The 18,745-nt window shown below is 37.1% G+C and overlaps 1 protein-coding gene across 3 annotated transcripts in view; it reads left to right on the forward strand.

Annotated features, from left to right (window-relative positions):
* Positions 1 to 18,745, forward strand: part of MLLT3 (MLLT3 super elongation complex subunit) — a 273,832-nt gene that overhangs the window by 99,601 nt on the left and 155,486 nt on the right. Inside the window, exon 1 of one of the 3 annotated variants that reach the window (XM_081570033.1) lies at positions 3,842 to 3,989. The exons of the other annotated variants lie outside the window; for them this stretch is intronic. Within the exon in view, the coding sequence (XP_081426159.1) occupies position 3,989 (1 nt within the window). The 5' untranslated portion in view covers positions 3,842 to 3,988. Of the gene's footprint in view, positions 1 to 3,841; positions 3,990 to 18,745 lie in introns of those variants that run through there. 3 annotated transcript variants of the gene reach the window in all.

The raw sequence follows: 18,745 nt of genomic DNA on the forward strand, positions 1-18,745 counted from the left end.
TTCGGGAGGGAAGAATAAGGGTCTGACTTTTAAAGCAGGCTTTAGAAAGGTTATATAAAATTTGATCATACCATAAATATCTTTTGTGGTAATACCATTGTCATCTTTAGAAAATGACAAAAGTTTTGACCTTAGGCCCTGGTCACTTAAAGCAGGCAATTTTAGACTTAAGAAAAATTCTCTCAGCTTTTCATCAGATGCTGATATTCTTTTGGTAGAAAGCGGATTGCTCTAAATGCACAGTTAACAGATTATGTGAATTTGTAGATAGTACGTCAGCATGAAAATTTGGAGTTAGATATGGGTAGAAAACTTGATCTGGGTTCCACTTATCCCCTTCACTCTTAAAAGATCAATTAGCTCTTAAAGTGATGTTTTAAGGAACAGAGTTCTTTGCCAAAAGTAGATTTCATTTTTAAAATTTACCGCTCGCTTTAGCGTTAAGCCAGGGCTGACCCACTGAAGATTTTAGGAGTACCTTGGCAAGTCTTGCTGTTGCCACTTGAATAGTAAATGTTGATTTGGAACAAAGAGAATTAATTTTGTTTGAGAAGGATTAATTTTTTAGTGATACCCACTCCCCCCTACTTTCTCAAATAGCTAGTGATTAACTACTACTTTAATTTTCAATTAATCAAATTAGATTTCTACTGGTAGATTTTGATTACATGCAGTTCTAACAGCTTCCAGATACACTTCTCTTTCCCATATGTTTACCATATGCTGAGTAAAACCAATGTAGAATAAATTAGTGTAAAAGTAGGAACATTTAGTTCTTTTGTAGAGTTCATTTTGAATGACAGAAGACAGCTCAGAATCATTTTAGCTACGAGGCACCTTTTGAAAAGTGATATGGAAAAATAACCCATTTATGTGTGCCAAGGTCTGTTTTCATAAATGTAAATTTGAAAGTTCATTAAAATTTTGGCATGTGATTTGGAATGCATAATAACTGGATGTGATTCAAAGCCAGAAATCTGTATCCTTATACCAACAACATGTTTCACTGAAGACTGGCTTTGTATGGGTGTTTAATATTTAATAGTTAAAAAAAATAGTATTTACTCGATGGTTATGGCTCTGGAAACTGTTCAGGATGGAGAGGCTGCAGCGGCAAGGGAAAGCCAGCAGTGCCCCGACAGTGCTCACCAGCCTCTCCTCTTGGACAAGTGGGGTAGGTGACCCCTGTCAGTGACCACTGTCGCTTATTTTTCAGAGATGACAAAACAGAAATGCATATTTTCCTTGCTGTCTTTGGGAATGTGAAGATGGATCATGAAAGATATTTCAGCTTACATTAAAAACAGTGAGGGACTTCGCAGTGGCTATGACTCAATGTTCCCAGTGCAGGAGGCCCAGGTTTGATTCCTGGTCAGGGAACTAGATCCCACATGCTGCAACTAAAAATCCTGCATGTCACTACTAAGGCCTGGTGCAGCCAAATGAATAAATAAATATTAAAACAAAACAAAATGAAACAAAAAACAGCTGAAAAATGGCAGAGGTGGATCAGGCAGAGGTGGTATGTAATGCTTGTAGCTAGTATGAACAGTTAGTGCTTGGAGATATTCTAATGTTATGTGCCAGACCTACTGCTCACCTGTAATATAAACCTCCCAAGGTGAGGATAGAGAAGCAAAGGGGAAGAGAAAAAACCCACCTGCTGAAGGTGCAACTAGAAGCTCATTTCTTGTCTGTAGTAAGAGACATGCTTGCTACCAGGGGGCCTTTCAGACATCTTCAAGTGAGGCATGGGAAGAAGGGCTACAGCCAAAGTAAGAATGGATGAGGAATTACTCCTATAGGAACATTTTTATTTGAGAGCTTACAGGCTAACCTCTTACAATTTTCATCCTCTGCCAGCTGTTATTTTTGCTGTTATATATGTGTACTTTGTACAGATTCCATTTTGATCCTGTTATTCCTCTTTATGACTTTGTTTTTAAAGTTTCTTGTTCCCTGACATCTCAGGGCCTCTGGTTTCTACCTTCTAGTTTTGTGGTAGTAGAGAAACATGGTTTATAAGGTGAGTAAGACAATCACCAGGATGAAAAGTTACTCTCCTTGAGTTTGTGATTATGTACTTAGCTCATAGTCTGTCACTTAGGGTGTCATTTAGTGATGTTGTTCTATAATTAACCAAGCTTCCTGCAGAAAGTAAGTTTAAAATCACTGTCGTCTTGGTTTATTTCCTCTCTTAGCCTTTTGATCTGTTTGACTTTGACACATGATGCTGTCCAACTTCTGTAGATTCTTTTTCTGACAGGATGCTTTTATCGCCCGCCTCTCCTCCAGCCCTGGTTCAAGGTATCTGTCACCAGATTGGATGTTCTTGTATTGCTTTGTTCATTCCATTCCTGGGCCCATTTTTCCTTTTGCCTGAACTTAGTAGTTTTTCCTACTTCCAGGCTCTTTTCCCACAAACCACTTCCCACATAGTGGCCGATTGTCATTCTGAAAACTTGGGTCTCCTTAAGTCTTTTCACCTCTTAAAAGTGTTTAGTCGCTGTTTGTTGTCTGTAGAACTCAACTCCTCACGATACTGTGTAAGGAACAACACAGACTAGCACTTGCCTGCCTTTCTAGCCTCATGGTTGGTCACAAACAGTCAAGGACCTGGAGTATATCTGTAAGAGGAACTTTCAAGTTCACTGGTGCTTTCTTATCCAGCCATGTCTTCTCTATAAATCTGGGCTCTTATGTTTTCTCTTTGCCTACCTGGGTAATCTCTTTTATTTATGGTTTTAAACAAGTCGCTTAAGCCTTAGTCATATCTTGTTTGTGGTGAAGTTGTATAGTGGTTGTTGGTAAATTCGCCTCCCATATTGGAAGCGAGACTGTGCCTTACTTCTCTCTGTGGCCCAGCATATGGCAGAAGGCCTGGCATGCAGTCAGGGTTCCATAAATATTTATTGTATGAAATTTAGTTTATTTTCCATTGTATTTTATAGAAAAGAAGGGAATCTTAAAGGAAGTGCCTAAAAATGGTGTAGTTGAATGAAGATTTATCATGATTTATGGAAGTAGAAACGATCATGGGACATTTCCTTGACACTCAGACTAATGAATAGCTATCATGAACCATAATTGATGCATGACCCAAAAGACATTCACATTTGACTGAAGAAGGTGTTGGGGTGTGTGTGTGTGTGTGTGTGTGTGTGTGTGTGTGTGTGTGTGTGTGTGTGTGTGTCTTACAGTGAGAGATTAACTTCAAACCCATGAAAGAATGATTTGAAACTGAATTGTAGATGGTTCTGAATAAGTTTCGGTAGGGCTAGAGTGGAACCTCGGTTTCTGGGCCTTCATCATGAGGAGAAGGTTGGAATGGAGGGGGTTGCTAATTACAGAGAGTTAAGTGATTGCCATTAGTTTCTCTGTATGACTTTGAGTAAAGAATTCTGGATCCACTGTTTATAACACAGAACACCCATAGGACCTAAATCACTAGTGTATGCTAGACCATAGGAGTCAAGATGGAAAACAATATTGGCAGAAACAAGAATGGGGAAAATATTGAGTGCTAGGAATTTGAGTATATACCTTGAACTTGGCATTTAATGTAAATGGAGCAGAGCCCCAGGGAGACATAAGATATGTTCTGGGGCAGATTTTGCTTTCCAAAGATTTCCACAGTGCTATCTCCCATCTGACATATTCTTCTTCCAATTTGATTTGACACTTTTATCAAGAGATAGGTTGATGTTTTCCCCTGTGAAACTAAGTGGGCTTTTGTGGTTGTTTCAGCTGACAGAGTCCTGCAGAAATGACCCTTTGTGATTTCGGAAATGAGATCATAAAAGGCAGTGCTGCTTCCTCTTTTTTTGTTTTCTTGGAAAGCAAGACTTGATTGTGAAACCTGCAGCCACCATAGGAACAGTCCAAGTGTCCTAAGGCCATCATGTTTTGAGGCGAGACCACAGGAAAGGGCCCTCACCCTCCCGAGAGCCCTGTCGCTCCAGCTCCAGCCACTATCTGACTGCTGCCAAGTGAGAAACGAGATCTTCCCAAAGTCCTGAGGGAAAGATAGTTAATGGCTGTTATTGTTTTTAAACTAAGTTTAGGGTGCTTTATTATGCAACAGTTGATAATTAGAACATGTTTCTTTGCAGAAGCAATTTGTATTTTCTTCTAGGTGATGCTGAAGGAAGACAGGTCTGTAATTAGATGCATCTCTTAGATTTAGATTTGTCACTAACTTTCCTGGTGGCTCAGTAGGTAAAGAATCCGCTTGCAATGCGGGAGTCCCTGGGTCAGGAAGATATCCTGGAGAAGGGCATGGCAACCCACTCCAGTATTCTTGCCTGGAAAATTCCATGGACAGAGGAGCCTGGCAGGCTACAGTCCATGGGGTCGCAGAGAGTCAGACACAACTGAGCAACTAACACTGACTAACTAACTGTAACTAACCCTGTTCCTCCCAAATTTAGTACTCTAATTGGGGGAAGACAAAGGGGGAGAGATCATAAAAGAGAAAATCATGGCAACTTTTTTGTTTCATCATGTTCATTTACCTAATAGTTGGTATGGACAAATGAACCAAGAGCAGAAGCTTAAACTAAACTGACTCTATTGCAAGGAATCCATCTGTTTTGAGGAAGTAAGACCATGGGCAAGACATTCTGCAAATGAGCTTGGGGATATCTCTATGGGAACAGTGAAAGAGGCAAAAACAGACCGTTGTCAAGGAGGCTAGAACTCATGTTGAATAATTTATCGTTCAGTGAGCTTTTTTTTTTAAAATATTAAAATCTGTGCACCTGCTGTGCATTGAATTTTGTACCCCCTCCAAACATAGGATGAAAGTCTAACCCCCTCACCTGTGAATATGATCTTATTTAGAAATAGGGTTTTTTGCAGATGTAATCAAGTTAAGATTGTAATGCATTAAGTGTGGCTCTAAAGCCAATGATTGGTGTCTTTATGAGGAGGCAGCATGAAGATACAGATACCCAGAGACATACAGTGAATACTGTGCAAAGACAGCACAGAGATTGGAGTTATGCTACCATAGCTAAGGAGTTCCACAGATTGCCAGCAACCACCAGAAGCTAGAAGAGTCAGGAAAGGATTCTACCCTAGAGCTTTCAGCAGGAGCATCAACCTGCTGACACTTTGGTCATCTTGATTTCAGACTTCCAGGATCAAAAATGTTGTGCTTTAGTATGACAGACTTAGTGCCTAAAGTAGGGAAAATGAAAAAAGTTCTGCTTTTCAAAAGTTATGAAAATGAAAAGCCATAGGCTGGGAGAAAATATCTGCTAAGCATATGTCTGACAAAGGAATTGAATCTAGATTATTTAAAGGGTTTACGAGTCAGTGAAATGAAAAGACGTTTGCTGCCTGGAAGAAAAGCTGTGATGAACCTAGATAGCCTTGAAAAAGCAGAGACATCACTTTGCCAACAAAGATCGGCATATAGTCAAAGCTGTGGGAGTTTCCAGCAGTCATATACCGATGAGAGAGTTGGACCATAAAGAAGACTGAGCACTGAAGAACTGATGCTTTTGAATTTTGGTGCTGGAGAAGACTCTTGAGAGTCCTTTGGACAGAAAGGAGATCAACCAGTCAATCCTAAAGGAAATCAACCCTGAATATTCATTGGAAGGACTGATGCTGAAGCTGAAACTCCAGTACTTTGGCCACCTGATGGAAAGAGCTGATTCATTGGAAAAGACCCTGATGCTAGGAAAGATTGAGGGCTGGAGGAGAAGGGGGCGACAGAGGATGAGATAGTTGGATGGCATCATTGACTCAATGAACATGAGTTTTAGCAGATTCTGGGAGATAGTGGAGGATAGGGAAGCCTGGCATGCTGCAGTCCATGAGGACATAAAGAGTTGGACATGACTTAGTGACTACTTAGGATAAATAACAAAATCAAAGATTCAGTAATAAGAAAGCAATCCAGCTAAAAAATTGCAAAATATTTGGACAGACACTGCAACAGAGAAAATACACAAAATCAAGTAAGCCCATGAAATGATGCTCAGTATCATGTGTCATTAGGAAAATGCAGATTGAAACTACCATGAGATATCATTACACCACCATTTTAACTATTAAAATGGCTAAATTTAAAAAGACTGACGATACCAAATGTTGATGAGCTTATGGAGCAACCAGAACTCTCATACATTGCTGATCGATACTTGAAAAGGTTTGATCACTTTGGAAAATATTTTTTCAGTGTCTTAAAACATTAGCATATACCTTCCTAGTTCTAATCATAGGTACTTAACCAACAGACTTGAAAGTATATGTCCATGCAAAGACTTTTACACAAATGTGCATGAGAGCCTTATTTGTAATAGCTCCAAACTAGAAGCAACTCAAATGTCTACCAATAAGTGAATGTATAAATAAATTGTTGGAGATCTACATAGTGAAACATTACTAAATAATAAAGAGGAGCTATTAATGTACACAACAACATGAATGAATCTGAAAGAAAACAGACACCCCTGCCCACCCCAAAAAAGAGTACATATTGTATGATTCCATGTGTATATATAATTCTGGAAGATGCAAAATAATTCTAGTGATAGAGCGTACACCAGTGGTGCCTAGAGATGGGAGATGGGGCAAGGCAGATAGGGGAAAGAATTTTAAAGAGAGGTGAGAAGAATTTTGGGGTTGATAGATATGTACATTTTACTGACTGTGATGATAGTTTTCTCAGTGTATATTCATGTCAAAACATATCAAATTACGTACTTTAAATATGAAATTTTTTACATGTCAATTATGTCTCAATGAAGCCAGAACATAAAGAAAAAAGTTATATGGGAAAAAGATAGGGTTTAGTGATAGGCTTAAACCTTAGGCCGTATATTAGCACAGCTGAGCATCAGCAAGCAAACTTTGTTGTGCCATTTACTGTTGAATATGCCATGTCATTAATGGCAAGAGACCATTAAATGCAGAGCTAACAGGTAAACCAAGCCTTTCAAATCAGTTGGGGTTTAATCATGGAAGAAGACTACAATTGATTATTGAGTAAGAGATTTATTATAGAAATTATACCTTAACATTTATGAAAAGTGCTTGGTAATTGAAGGTTCAGGAGGCAAGTCACAGTGTCAGTGAAGTCTCCAGTTAGTTAGCCTGAGAAGCCAAACATGAGACACGGCTCATGGGAGCGGGTCTGTGGAAGGCTGTGCCTCCGTGTAGTTACCATCTATGGGTCTGTTGATGGGCCTGGAATCACTATTGACCTGAGGGGCCAGCTTGGAAATTGGACAGGTATCTGAGAAGAGCAAAGATAAGCTTGAACCCGCCTACACAGCCATGTCTTCTCACTGTACTATCCATGACAACCTTCAGAGAATATTGGTTGCCATATCCATGCAGATCCTTCCTTCCAAGTCTAGGCCAGTTCTACTTTTAACTTTAACCTGGAACTACACAGAGAAGAATTTTCCAGGAAATGTAATTTCTACTTAATGAAGTTGACAGTAGCACAAACCACCACAGCTTGCTCATTAATGAGGTTGGTAATTGTAGTCCTGATTATGAACCTAAGCTCCCTTGTTCACGTGAGATAAGTTGATCTTGCTAAACAAATACAGAGTATCTTTGAGAGTGATCTAATTGGGACAGAATGGAGGAAGAATGAATCCAGGCATGAGGAATCAGGGTAGATCTTTTCAGAATAAGGGCTGATTACAATGTAAACAATGGGGAAACTCTGCATACTCTCTTACAAGGAAGGTGTTTATAGCAACATAAACACCTTTTCAACACAGTAACATAAACAGTTTCTCAAGGAAACATTCTCTGGCATCCAGGAAATGTTTCTTTCTTTACAAACAAAAAAGTGTGTTTTTCTAAAGATTTAATTTACTTAAGGGCTCTGTTTAGAACAAGACTACGATTGTAGGGGGATAAAGTTATTCCCCAAACACTTTTGTGGTAGGCTATATTTGAAGTCCTTATAGAAGCAGCTTGTTTAAAGATCTATAGACTAACAGAGCATGGGTCAGTACAGGTGTACCATGTTACATATTGGATCCACCTTTGGAAAGTCATATAAATTACACTTCTGTGAGTCAATTGTATTGTTAATTCCCAGAAACTTGCCGTTTGATATTTTCTTATGAAAGTTATTCTTGAAAGTGAGGACCTTTGTTACAGGTACCTCCTTGTGAGACCTCCTATGAGACCACAGACTATGATAAGGGCTATATATTTGATATAAATGTGCATACTTCATTCATTTATAAGGTGAATTAGATTGGTTCCTAAAACTGATCAATTAGGATTTTTCTATTAAGGTTCCTTGACTCATTTTTAACTTGAAACAATTAAAAATAGATTTCATCCACAAGATCCATTTTAGGTTTGAACAGAAGAGGAAAAATCTTTTAGCAAGATTTCTATTAGAGAATGGAGAACAGATGTATGTATTTTCAGCTTGTTATTAAAAAATATCTAGTTCTGATAGTGCAGTGGAAATCCTGTTAATAGGCACAAAGCATCAGTCACTTGCATGTTTTTTGTCTTTGTGGAAAGACGATCTAATTAAAAGATTTATTAACAATTTCTAGGAATGATTTATTTGTTGCTGACTGTAGATTTTCTGCAGCTTTTCACAACAACTTAGCACATGCAAGCAGGAGATGGTTTGCCGTGCTGCCTTCTACTGTAACTTCTAGACTAGTGCTTCTTAAGCTTCAAAGTACAGACAAACGACCTGGGCATTTTGGTAAATTTAGATTGTGATTCAGTAGGTCTGGGGTGGAGTCTGAGATTTTTGGTTCTGACAAGTTCCCAGGTGATGATGTCACTGATTTGTGAACCACACTCTGAGAAGCAAGGAAGTAGGCGTTTCTGAGTGTCATTTTTGGTGTGGTTGAGCATAGTATTCAACACCACAGAGCAAGTGTGGTGGAAATACAGAGAAACGGCTGTTTTCACAATCCCCAGTTTTTCCTTGAGGACGAAAAGATAGTGGTGAACTCCCTTTAATTAAGTAGCTTGCTTATGTTTTGGCAGGAATGAGATACAAGCATTTCCCATTCAACTAACTATAAATTTACTACCTTTTTAAATGTACGAAAGTAGACTAGTTTAAAAGACAACCTCTCATCAAGATGCAAATTTCCCTGTGAGGGGGGAAAAAAAATCATTTTGTATATATGTACAGTACAACTGTGGGCTTACTTCTTTCCCCTGGAAATATCGCTTTGGTATCTATAAAACTAATAAAATAATTATATCATTGAATGTCAATGTATATAAAATAAAAATGAGTGTGTGGTGGGTATTAAACTCAGGGCCAACTTGACTGGTTATGAAGAATAGTTTAGTAATGAGGAAATGTTCATGGTGGGGAAACTTGTCTGTTTGAGAATGAAAATGGGAGACTAATTTGAAAATACTTTTTAACTGTCTTTTTTTTTTTTTTTGAGCCCCTAAAGAAGGGCAGCCTGCAAAATGTTGATAAATTTGCCCCAAGTGCTATTAAAATGTATTGGTTTTGAATATTTTCAAAGAGAACTTCAAGCAGCTGGATTTATCTGGGAAATATCATTGAAATATGAAATTTGAGATTAAGAAAAAAATGTTCAGAGGGAGATAAGATCAACTACTTCAAGGAATTATTTGCTTATTTCTTAAAGTAACCTAGTTTTTCTTAAATTTAGGTCAAACCCATGTAATGTAATTGAAGATTAAATGATCATCTTTAAAGCTTTCTGGGTTACTGCACAAATTTGATCTTCCCTGAAGAATGGGGGAACGATGTGTCTCTATAGATGATGTGATGGATCATAGAAATCATTCAATAACAGTGAAAATTCTTTAGGATCCTGACATGTGTGGGAAAAAGAATCCCCAGGGATCCTGAAAGTCAAATTGTGTTTATCTGCTATAATAATAATTGATAGCCCAATTATTTTTAACTATGATAGTTTAATAGTCTTCAGATAATAAACACCCAAGTGTGTCCTCTGAAAGACAGAGGCTATTAGTTTCTATATGAAAAATGTTCATCTGTGTTTCAGATTATTGAATGTTAGAAGTATGCATTCTGGGAAAGTAAGCAAGGAGGTATTGATAGCTGCATGCCGTAAAATGTGAGCAGAAGGACTGTAGCTATGGTGTTACTAAAAAAATTGTGTATGTACATTGTATATACTTTTTGGGAAAAAACAAAAAATATCCAGTATCCTTTCTAATATTTTTCAATGTAGTTTTCAAAAATTGTAATTGTCCTTTTCTTCACACTTCCTGTAACATAAGCTGTTTCTCATGTAATTGTACATTTTTAGCAGTGAACATAATTTTTTATGGCTGTTTCATATTCCATTTATAAAAGGTATACCACTTAGGTAGCCATTCCTTCTTATCAGAATTTAAGTGGATTTCTATGTTTTTCTCAGATGAATAATATCAGCCTTCCCTAGTGGCTCAGCAGTAAGGAATCTGCCTGCAATGCAGCTGATGCAGAAGATTCATGTGCGATCCTTGCGTCAGGAAGATCCCGTGGAGGAGGACATGGCAACTTACTCTAGTATTCTTGCCTGGAGAATCCCATGGACTGAGGAGCCTGGAGGGCTACAGTCCATAGGGTCACAAAGAGTCAGACATGACTTTAGTGACTGAGCACGCATGCAGGTGAATAATACTATAATGAACATCATAAGAGTATGATGCTATTCTTTGATAAGAATTTTCTGCTTAGGTCAGATTGCCAGAACTGAAATTAATATTCTTAAGTCTTATAGAAAACCTTTCCTTAAAAGCTCATCTGTGAAGTTACTAAGCTTTCCAGGGTGTTAAAAAATAAGGACGTTATGAAAGTGCTCAGTTGTTCTGACTCTTTGTAACCCTTTGGACTGTAGCCCGCCAGGCTCCTCTGTCCATGGGATTCTCCAGGCAAGAATACTGGAGTGGGTTGCCGTGTCCTCCTCCAGGAGATCTTCCTGACCCAGGGATTGAAGCTGCATCTCCTGTATCTCCTGCATTCCAGGCGAATTATTTACTGCTTAGCCACTGTATCCCATAAGGATGTTATGACAAGGTGTTAGAAGCTAAGCTGGAGTTGGATAGGTCAGAATAACCTGGTTCTATCTTTGACACCTGTTTTTAACACTTGTTGAAATGGGGGGAAAAGGCCAGAAACTTGTCCTTTGGTAAGTTTTGAGAGGTAAGATGTTTTCTAAGGAAATGAGTTGTTTACATGGCAAATGCCTTAAAAAAATGTTCTGCTAATAAATAAGAATAAGAGAGCACTTGATGATAAAGTTTCTAATAATAAGAAGTTTGTAATGTTTAATGCCTCACTCTCTGAAATTTAATTTAGGGCAAAAGTATTGAGATACTTGTGATTCACTAAGCAAATTAAAAAAAGACAAGAATAATAGCTGTAGTAGAAAAAAAAAACAGAAACCAACTTACAATTCAGACTGAAGACTGATTTGTAATACTTAGCCAGTTTTTTAGAGGTAAGATAATCAACCAGATACTCCATCCTGTAAACTGGATCCATCCTAGCTACTCCATAAAGTTAAAAACAACCCCAGACTTCTGGCTCATCAGCAATAGATTAGTTACCCTATAGTCTTCCATAAAGGACTTATAGCCAAACCTAAAGGTTTTCAAGACCAGATCTATAAGCTGTATTTTCTATATATAGTTTACTAAAGTTCTTAATTTAGTTTAGAAATTTTGGTTTTTAAGTGGATTTTCATTTTTCTGGATTGCAACTATTTTGTGCTCTTCTGTATAGTTGAAGTTTTGTAAAGGATTTTTTTTTCTATAAATTCCAAGACATTAGTGTCTATATGCATGTAGGAAGTCATGAAATACAATATTCATAATTTTGCTTTTATCTTTGTGACTATACTTTGAAGAAACTGTACCACCTGTTAATTTTAATCTATGTAGCACTTAGTACATATAGGACAACATAGGTAATGTGTAAATTACAAAGCAAGATTATCCAATGGACATCCATGAATTTACCATCCAATTTAAGAACTAGAACATGACCAAATTACCTCTAAGTTCCTTTCCTAGCCTGTAGGAAGGGTACAAGTTGGAAAGATCTTGCCACCTACTTTGCTTAAATTATAATTAGTATGCTAGTAGCCTTAAAAAAATCTAAATAGGTATATGCAGTTTACGTTAGGAGCACCTGCAAATTAATGATGGATATCAATGCATGTACATAATTCATAATAACAAAGACATTTAAAAATAGGACATTAGCTTTGAAAATTTTAACTATGGCCAGATATAAAATTTTTCCTATAAATTTCTTAAACTGGAAATTATGTCTCTGTTTTTTCTAAATAGGCTATTTAAAAAATCTTTTATTACTGAATCTAAAACAACACAAGTACACTATTCATACATAAAAGACCAAGTAGGTGTTCATTTCATGACTTAAATTACCATTACATGTTGGAAATCCAAGCTTGGTTTATTTGAGAGGAAATTTTGTATTTTATCAGCCAAGGATGTTCTGTGTTCTGAGATTCTTGCCTCCAACTCTAGGAATCAAGATTTTAAGATTAAAAGTCCAACAAGAAAACATCATCACTCGAGGAAAGTACTATTAATTAGTAAAGTTCAAGGTCTATATATGGTTGTTTAAAGGTTTCTGCATATTTCCCCTCAAAATATTTGTACTTTTGTTAATTACTGTTTTAGAATGTAACAGTTGCTGATACCTGAATTTTGACTGAATCTCAAAAGAAACCCAAATTCTTGAAAATATTTTGTTGTCTTTAGCAATAACACTTTGAAGGTTAGGAAACAAATTTCATTCCTCTCATTATAGACATTTTAGTGACTGATTGTGTCTGTCAGTCTTTCCCATAAACTAAATAATATGTTTCATTTTTGGCCTGTATTCTCCCCTGATTTTCTTTCTCTATTATCAATGCCTTTAGTATATGTAAGCCACTCTGATCATTAGTGATTCCAGTTTGCAAGTAAGCTGATTATTTAACCTTTCTATTCTCAGTTTCCTCATCTGTAAAACGGAGAGGGATAACTTTTCAGGGTTGTTATGAGAATTAAATGAGTTACTGTGTCCTAGCGCTTTCATGTAAGTGCTTGCATTAATTTTCTATTGCTGCCAGAAGAAATTAACACAAATTTAGCTGCTTAAAACAACACACATTCATTATCTCATGTTTCTGTAGAAGCTAGGATTGGCTTACCTGGTTTCCCTGTTCAGAGTTTTATGAGCCTGAAATCCAGGTGTGGTCAGCTGGCCTGTTACTGGAAGATTTGGAAGAATCTGCTCACAGCCTCATTCAGATTGTGGGCAGAATCTCGTTCCTTTCGGTTGTAGGGCTGAGGTCTGTGTTTCTTTGTGAATGGTCAGTGAGTCCAGCCCTTAGCTCCTAGAGGCTTCTCTCTAGTTCTTGCTCGTGGGCCCCTACATTTAGAGCCAGCAAGGGCACGGCACAGCCTTCTCAACTGGGAAACCTCTCTTCTGCTACTGCATCTCTTCTTCCTCTTGTAACACATCACTCTCTTTACAGCTGGAGAATGCTCCCCACTTTGTGGTCTCACGTGATCAGCTCGAGACTGTCTGGATAATCCAAGATGGTCTCCATAGCCTGTGGTCAGCTGATTAATAACCTTAATTACATTTACAAAATCTCTTCACAGCAGTACCTAGATTAGTGTTTGATCAAATAACCAGAGGACAGGAATCTTGAGGTACAGCTTTGAAATTCTCCCCATCCTGGTGCTCAAAAATGGTAGTGAAGAGTTGTCTTAAAGGCGACCAACAATGAAGAAAGAAATTGTATCTTCACCAGAGGATCATAGAGTAAATAGTACATTCCTTGTAGGTAGGCACTGGTCCTTACTTTTCATATCCATAGGACCTTAGAGTTTGTCATATAGTTATTTAAATATCTGCCATTGGTTGATAACTTGAATGTAATTTATCTTTTGATTCTATTCATTTTCTTTCTCTGAATCATTACCAGTAGTGTGAAAGTTTTAATATCTCTGGTGCCTCCTTGGAAAGATGAATCATAACATTGAGTTTCTCCTTTTTTCTTACTTTTGATTGTCATCAAATCACAAAGATAAAATAGCTTGGGTGCAAGGGTACAGGAAGCTGCCACAACTGACCTTTTGTCACTGGAGCACATGTTTTGAATTTCTTTGCCTTATGCTTTTTGAGCATTTGTTGGGCTTGTATGTACTTTTACCCGAGTCTTCTGTAACTTGTATTTGAAGATAGGTTGTGAGTATAGAACATTGTTGATAGCTAAGTGTAAAGGTGACCACCTGCCCCAGCAGAAGCAAGTACCCTATTGGCCTCTTCGAGGTGGTATCCTTAACTGTTGAACCTATGACTACACACATCTGTAAGGTGATAATCAGCCACTGTTCCTCTTGCCGTTTTTGGATTTTCCATGATAAACAAATTTCAGTCTTTGTTTGATGATTTTGATTTCATTAGATCTATTGGAGACCTGGCAAGAAAAAAGGGTAGCAATTCTTACCTTTAAGATGGCAAGATTTTTGAAAAAAATGGTTAAAGCCATCTAATGATACTGTTTTTAAGATATTTCCATAGGCCTTTCTCTGTAGATATGAAAACCTGTTTGTCTCAGGGACTCTACTCATTAAAATTAAAAAAACATATATTTTCTTTTACTTTTTTCATTATATTGACTTCCTCAGCTCTACACTCGCTACAACCTTTACCCCTATAATCCTGTGTTATACCAGGAGAAATGAGTTTGTTTAATATCCTTTTGTGGAATAGTATTTACTTTGTTCCTTTCATTCATAAATGATGTCTTCTAATCTTTCTTGCTTTTTCTGACACTTAGATGTTGTCTCCTCTCCACCTAAAAAGGTGCAAAATGTAAAGTAACTCTTTTGTATCAGAAAATTTAAGCACCTTTTGCCAAAGTTCCTTGTTTACCTTGTCGCCTTTGAATTTCATCACAAGGGCTGGGTGAACATTCAGTATGCTTGGTTAGTCCTTTCAAAAATGCCTTTCTCTCTAAATCTAGGATCAACAGTGTCCATTCACCATTTCTTTGATCTTTCTATATGTTTTGCAGTTTCATCTGGCAGTCTAGTTTCTCTCATGGAAGACTGGGCATTTGCTTTTTTCCGTCAACTACTTTTAAACTGAATTTGAGCTTTTTTAAAAAACCAGATTTTCTTTCAGGAGAAAGATCTTTTAGAATCTCTTTGAAAGAGCCACATTCTCTGTATTGCTTATTCTGGACTACTTTTGAAAAGCTATCCTGTTACCAGAATAAATTAGAAGTGTATTTATTTAGTTTGTTGAGGAATTGGTGATTCTTTCTGAAGTCATTAGCATATAATCAGGGAAGTGATTAGCACTCTGTTTCAACTTTTCTGAAGTATTGACAATTTTTCAGTCTTTTTTAATATTGACGTACCTCGTTCAACTTTTATGGGTCAACTTGTCTGGTTACTACTTTTTTAAAGTTGTGGCTAATATATATACAATTTACCATTTTCACCATTTTGAAGTATATAGTTCAGTGATATTAAGAACATTCACATTGTTCAATTGTTACCCTTCTCCATCTCTGGAACTGTTTCATCATCCCAAAGTGAAGGTCTGTACACATTAAACAATAACTCTTCATCCTTTTTCTCCCCTGTCTCTTGGCAACCACCATTTTCCTTTCTGTTTCTATGAATTTGACTTAATTGGTTTGTTTTTATAATGTTCACTTTAAGAATTTATCCTTCAAAGCCTGAGTGGGGTGGGTCCAGGAACAAGGAGGAAGGCTTGATTTATAGGCATCTGTTTAATTTACTGCCTAAGGAATTAATAAGTAACCTTTACCTGCCTTGTATATTTTGAATCCTTTTCATCTGCAGGATTTCAACACTAGGACTATATGACGATATAACTTGTCTTTAAAATAGAGAGTCTTTGAATGAAGAAAGTAAAGCTTTGAAGTTTGAGTTATGGGTTTTACTGATATTCATATCTTTCAAACATATATTTTCAACTTAGCTTTTCTTCAGGTTATTTGACTTTCCATCTTGAATGTTTAGTCTGTGCTACTAGTATTTAATGGTAAAAATTCCTTGTTTTCTAAGACAGCTAATGCCTTGATTTTTGACAGCAGTATGTCTCATATGCCACAGATCGTTTGAAATCAGCTTGATAAGAATGTACTATTGACAAATTATACCATTTGCATTGTAGATACTTTGCCTGATAACTAAGGAGTTTTCTGAATAGTATTGATTAAAGAATATGAGCCAATTTTCTGATTTTTGGCATGGGAAAGCAAGGCTTGAATTAAAAAATGGCTTAGGTTGTCTTCTGGATAGTGTCTGTAAGCTTCTCCCAGTGGAGGATTATAATCACATTCGTTCTTTTTGTAGACAATTGAGTGATCTGTTGAATGTAAATAGAATTGCATTCTAGTAATTAAGGTCCTGTGATTTTGCCAGATAGCAGCAAGATTTTGACCTTGAATAGTCAGAATTACAGGTAAACAGGAGGCTAGTAGTGAAAAGCCCACCTGCATTGCAGGAGACGTGGATGTGGGTTTGATCCCTGGGTCAGGAAGATCCCCTTGAGAAGGGAATAGCAACCCACTCCAGTATTCTTGCCTGGAGAATTCCATGGACAGAGGAGCCTGGCGGGCTACTGTCCATTGGGTCACAAAGAGTCAGACACGACTGAAGCGACTTAGCATGCAGACATAGGTAAACAGAAACCATGGCTTCACAAAGAGCCCTTTTACTGTTTTCTCCTCATTAACACCTAGGAGACCAGGAGAACACATGAAGATGAGATGAGAAACCTTTTAGTACTGACTACTTCTGTCTTGGGCTTCCCTGGTGGCTCAGACGGTAAAGCGTCTGTCTGCAATGCAGGAGACCCGGGTTCGATCCCTGGATTGGGAAGATTCCCTGGAGAAGGAAATGGCAGCCCACTCCAGTATTCTCGCCTGGAAAATCCCATGGATGACGGAGCCTGGTAGGCTACAGTCCATAGGGTTGCAAAGAGTCAGACACGACTGAGTGACTTCACTTTCACTTTCTATCTTGCAACTTTGCTGTACCAGTGTCAGAACATTTTCACTGATGTTCTTTGTGCTATACTTTTAGGTGATGAACATAGCTGATTATGTATGTAAATAATTTATTTTTCACAAAGTTACTCTGTTTTAGAATCTTGACAACCAACAATTGATAATCATTAGTGCATTTCTATAACATTCTAAAGTGGTTTTGTTGTTGTTACAGTGTCATGGATAGTTAAATGACTTTTTATTTCCTTCCAGATTCCTGTCTATTGCAATTTTTTATTAATCAACAAATGCTGATATAAAGACTAAAATGTATGTGCCTTACCTTTGCAGAGTAAACCAGTTCATGGGAGCTTCTAGACATTTACTGAAAAGAGCAAGCATACAGGGCTCTGGGAGCATTGTGGGAGTACCTTTGCCAAATAGTTTAAAATTTCATAAAGGCAAACCATGAGCTGAACCTTGAAGAATAGGTAGAAAGATTTATTGCAATGTGTCTGATACTGATTTGTGTTGTATAAGTTGACCTTATCTTAGTTTAAACTCTTTGCCAATCTTTTAGAAAAATTGTTTTTGGCATTTTTTGATCCCAGTGAGGTGGAATAGCCTCTCATATATTTACTAGCTGCTCTTTTCTTTGGAAGATTGCCAACTAGTGTGCTTTCCCCATTTCTCTCATTAATCATCAAGACCACTTTATGTTAATGTTGGCCTATAGGGGACAGGATGTTTGTTGGAACTGTGTTAAAAGTATGGATTGATTTATGGGAAATTAATCTTTTTGTGATATTTCATCTTCCCTGTCTAAGAGTATGTCATGTCTTTTCACTTATTCAGGTCTTATTTTTTTGTTTCTCTCACTAAAGTTATATAGCTTTAGTTATAGGTAATCTGTATTTCTTGAGTTCATTACGTTTATTGTTGCTTTTATGAGTGGAGACTTCTGTTCCATTGTATTTCAGAAGTAGTTATTCCAGAAAGTAGTTATTAAGGCCATGAAGGAAATCAATATATTATTGTATATTACCTTATTTCTGGAAATCCTTTTGATACTAATACTTTTTCAATAGACTTTCTTTTCAAAAAAACTATTTCATTTCTTTCTTTGACTACGTCAGGTCTTAGATGCAGCAAGTGGGACTAGTTTCCCAACCAGGGACCCATTTTTCTGAGTAGACAGTAATCTTCTATAAGTAAATATGTATGGCTCTTGGTTGTTTTTTTAAATCTTTATTATATTCACTAGGATTTTCAAAATAATTTTGAATTACGGTGCTATTAGTGGTCATTCCTGTTGACATACAAGAGTTCAATGATACCATTCTGGCCAACACAAAAAGCAGAGCTCAGCGCTTGAGTATAGCTGATGACAGACAAAAATACATTTTAGGAAATGTATGACTTGACCATAACTTGGCATGTAAGGGAAGTGTTACTTTATGGCCGAAAATAATATGATCTGTCCATCTGTGTGCAGAATCCATTCTTACAATTTTATCATCATTTTGACAACTGATGAAATACAGTGAAAATTTTAGGCCAAGTAAAATTTGTTTGTTCAGCCTTATTGCAGTTAATGGCATTGATTTGTTTATCATTTTAAGATTATAAAAAGCTCTGCTTATTTTCCAGTCCCACTCCCAGGGGCGTATCACTGTTAAGTTTGTTTTGTAGCTTTCTAGTGTTTTCTGTATGTATTAAATCACTTTACACACACACACACA

The sequence above is a fragment of the Giraffa tippelskirchi genome, chromosome 1 (genome assembly GCF_054371585.1).
Source record: "Giraffa tippelskirchi isolate mGirTip1 chromosome 1, T2T-mGirTip1v1.2.pri, whole genome shotgun sequence".
Classification (NCBI taxonomy): domain Eukaryota; kingdom Metazoa; phylum Chordata; class Mammalia; order Artiodactyla; family Giraffidae; genus Giraffa; species Giraffa tippelskirchi.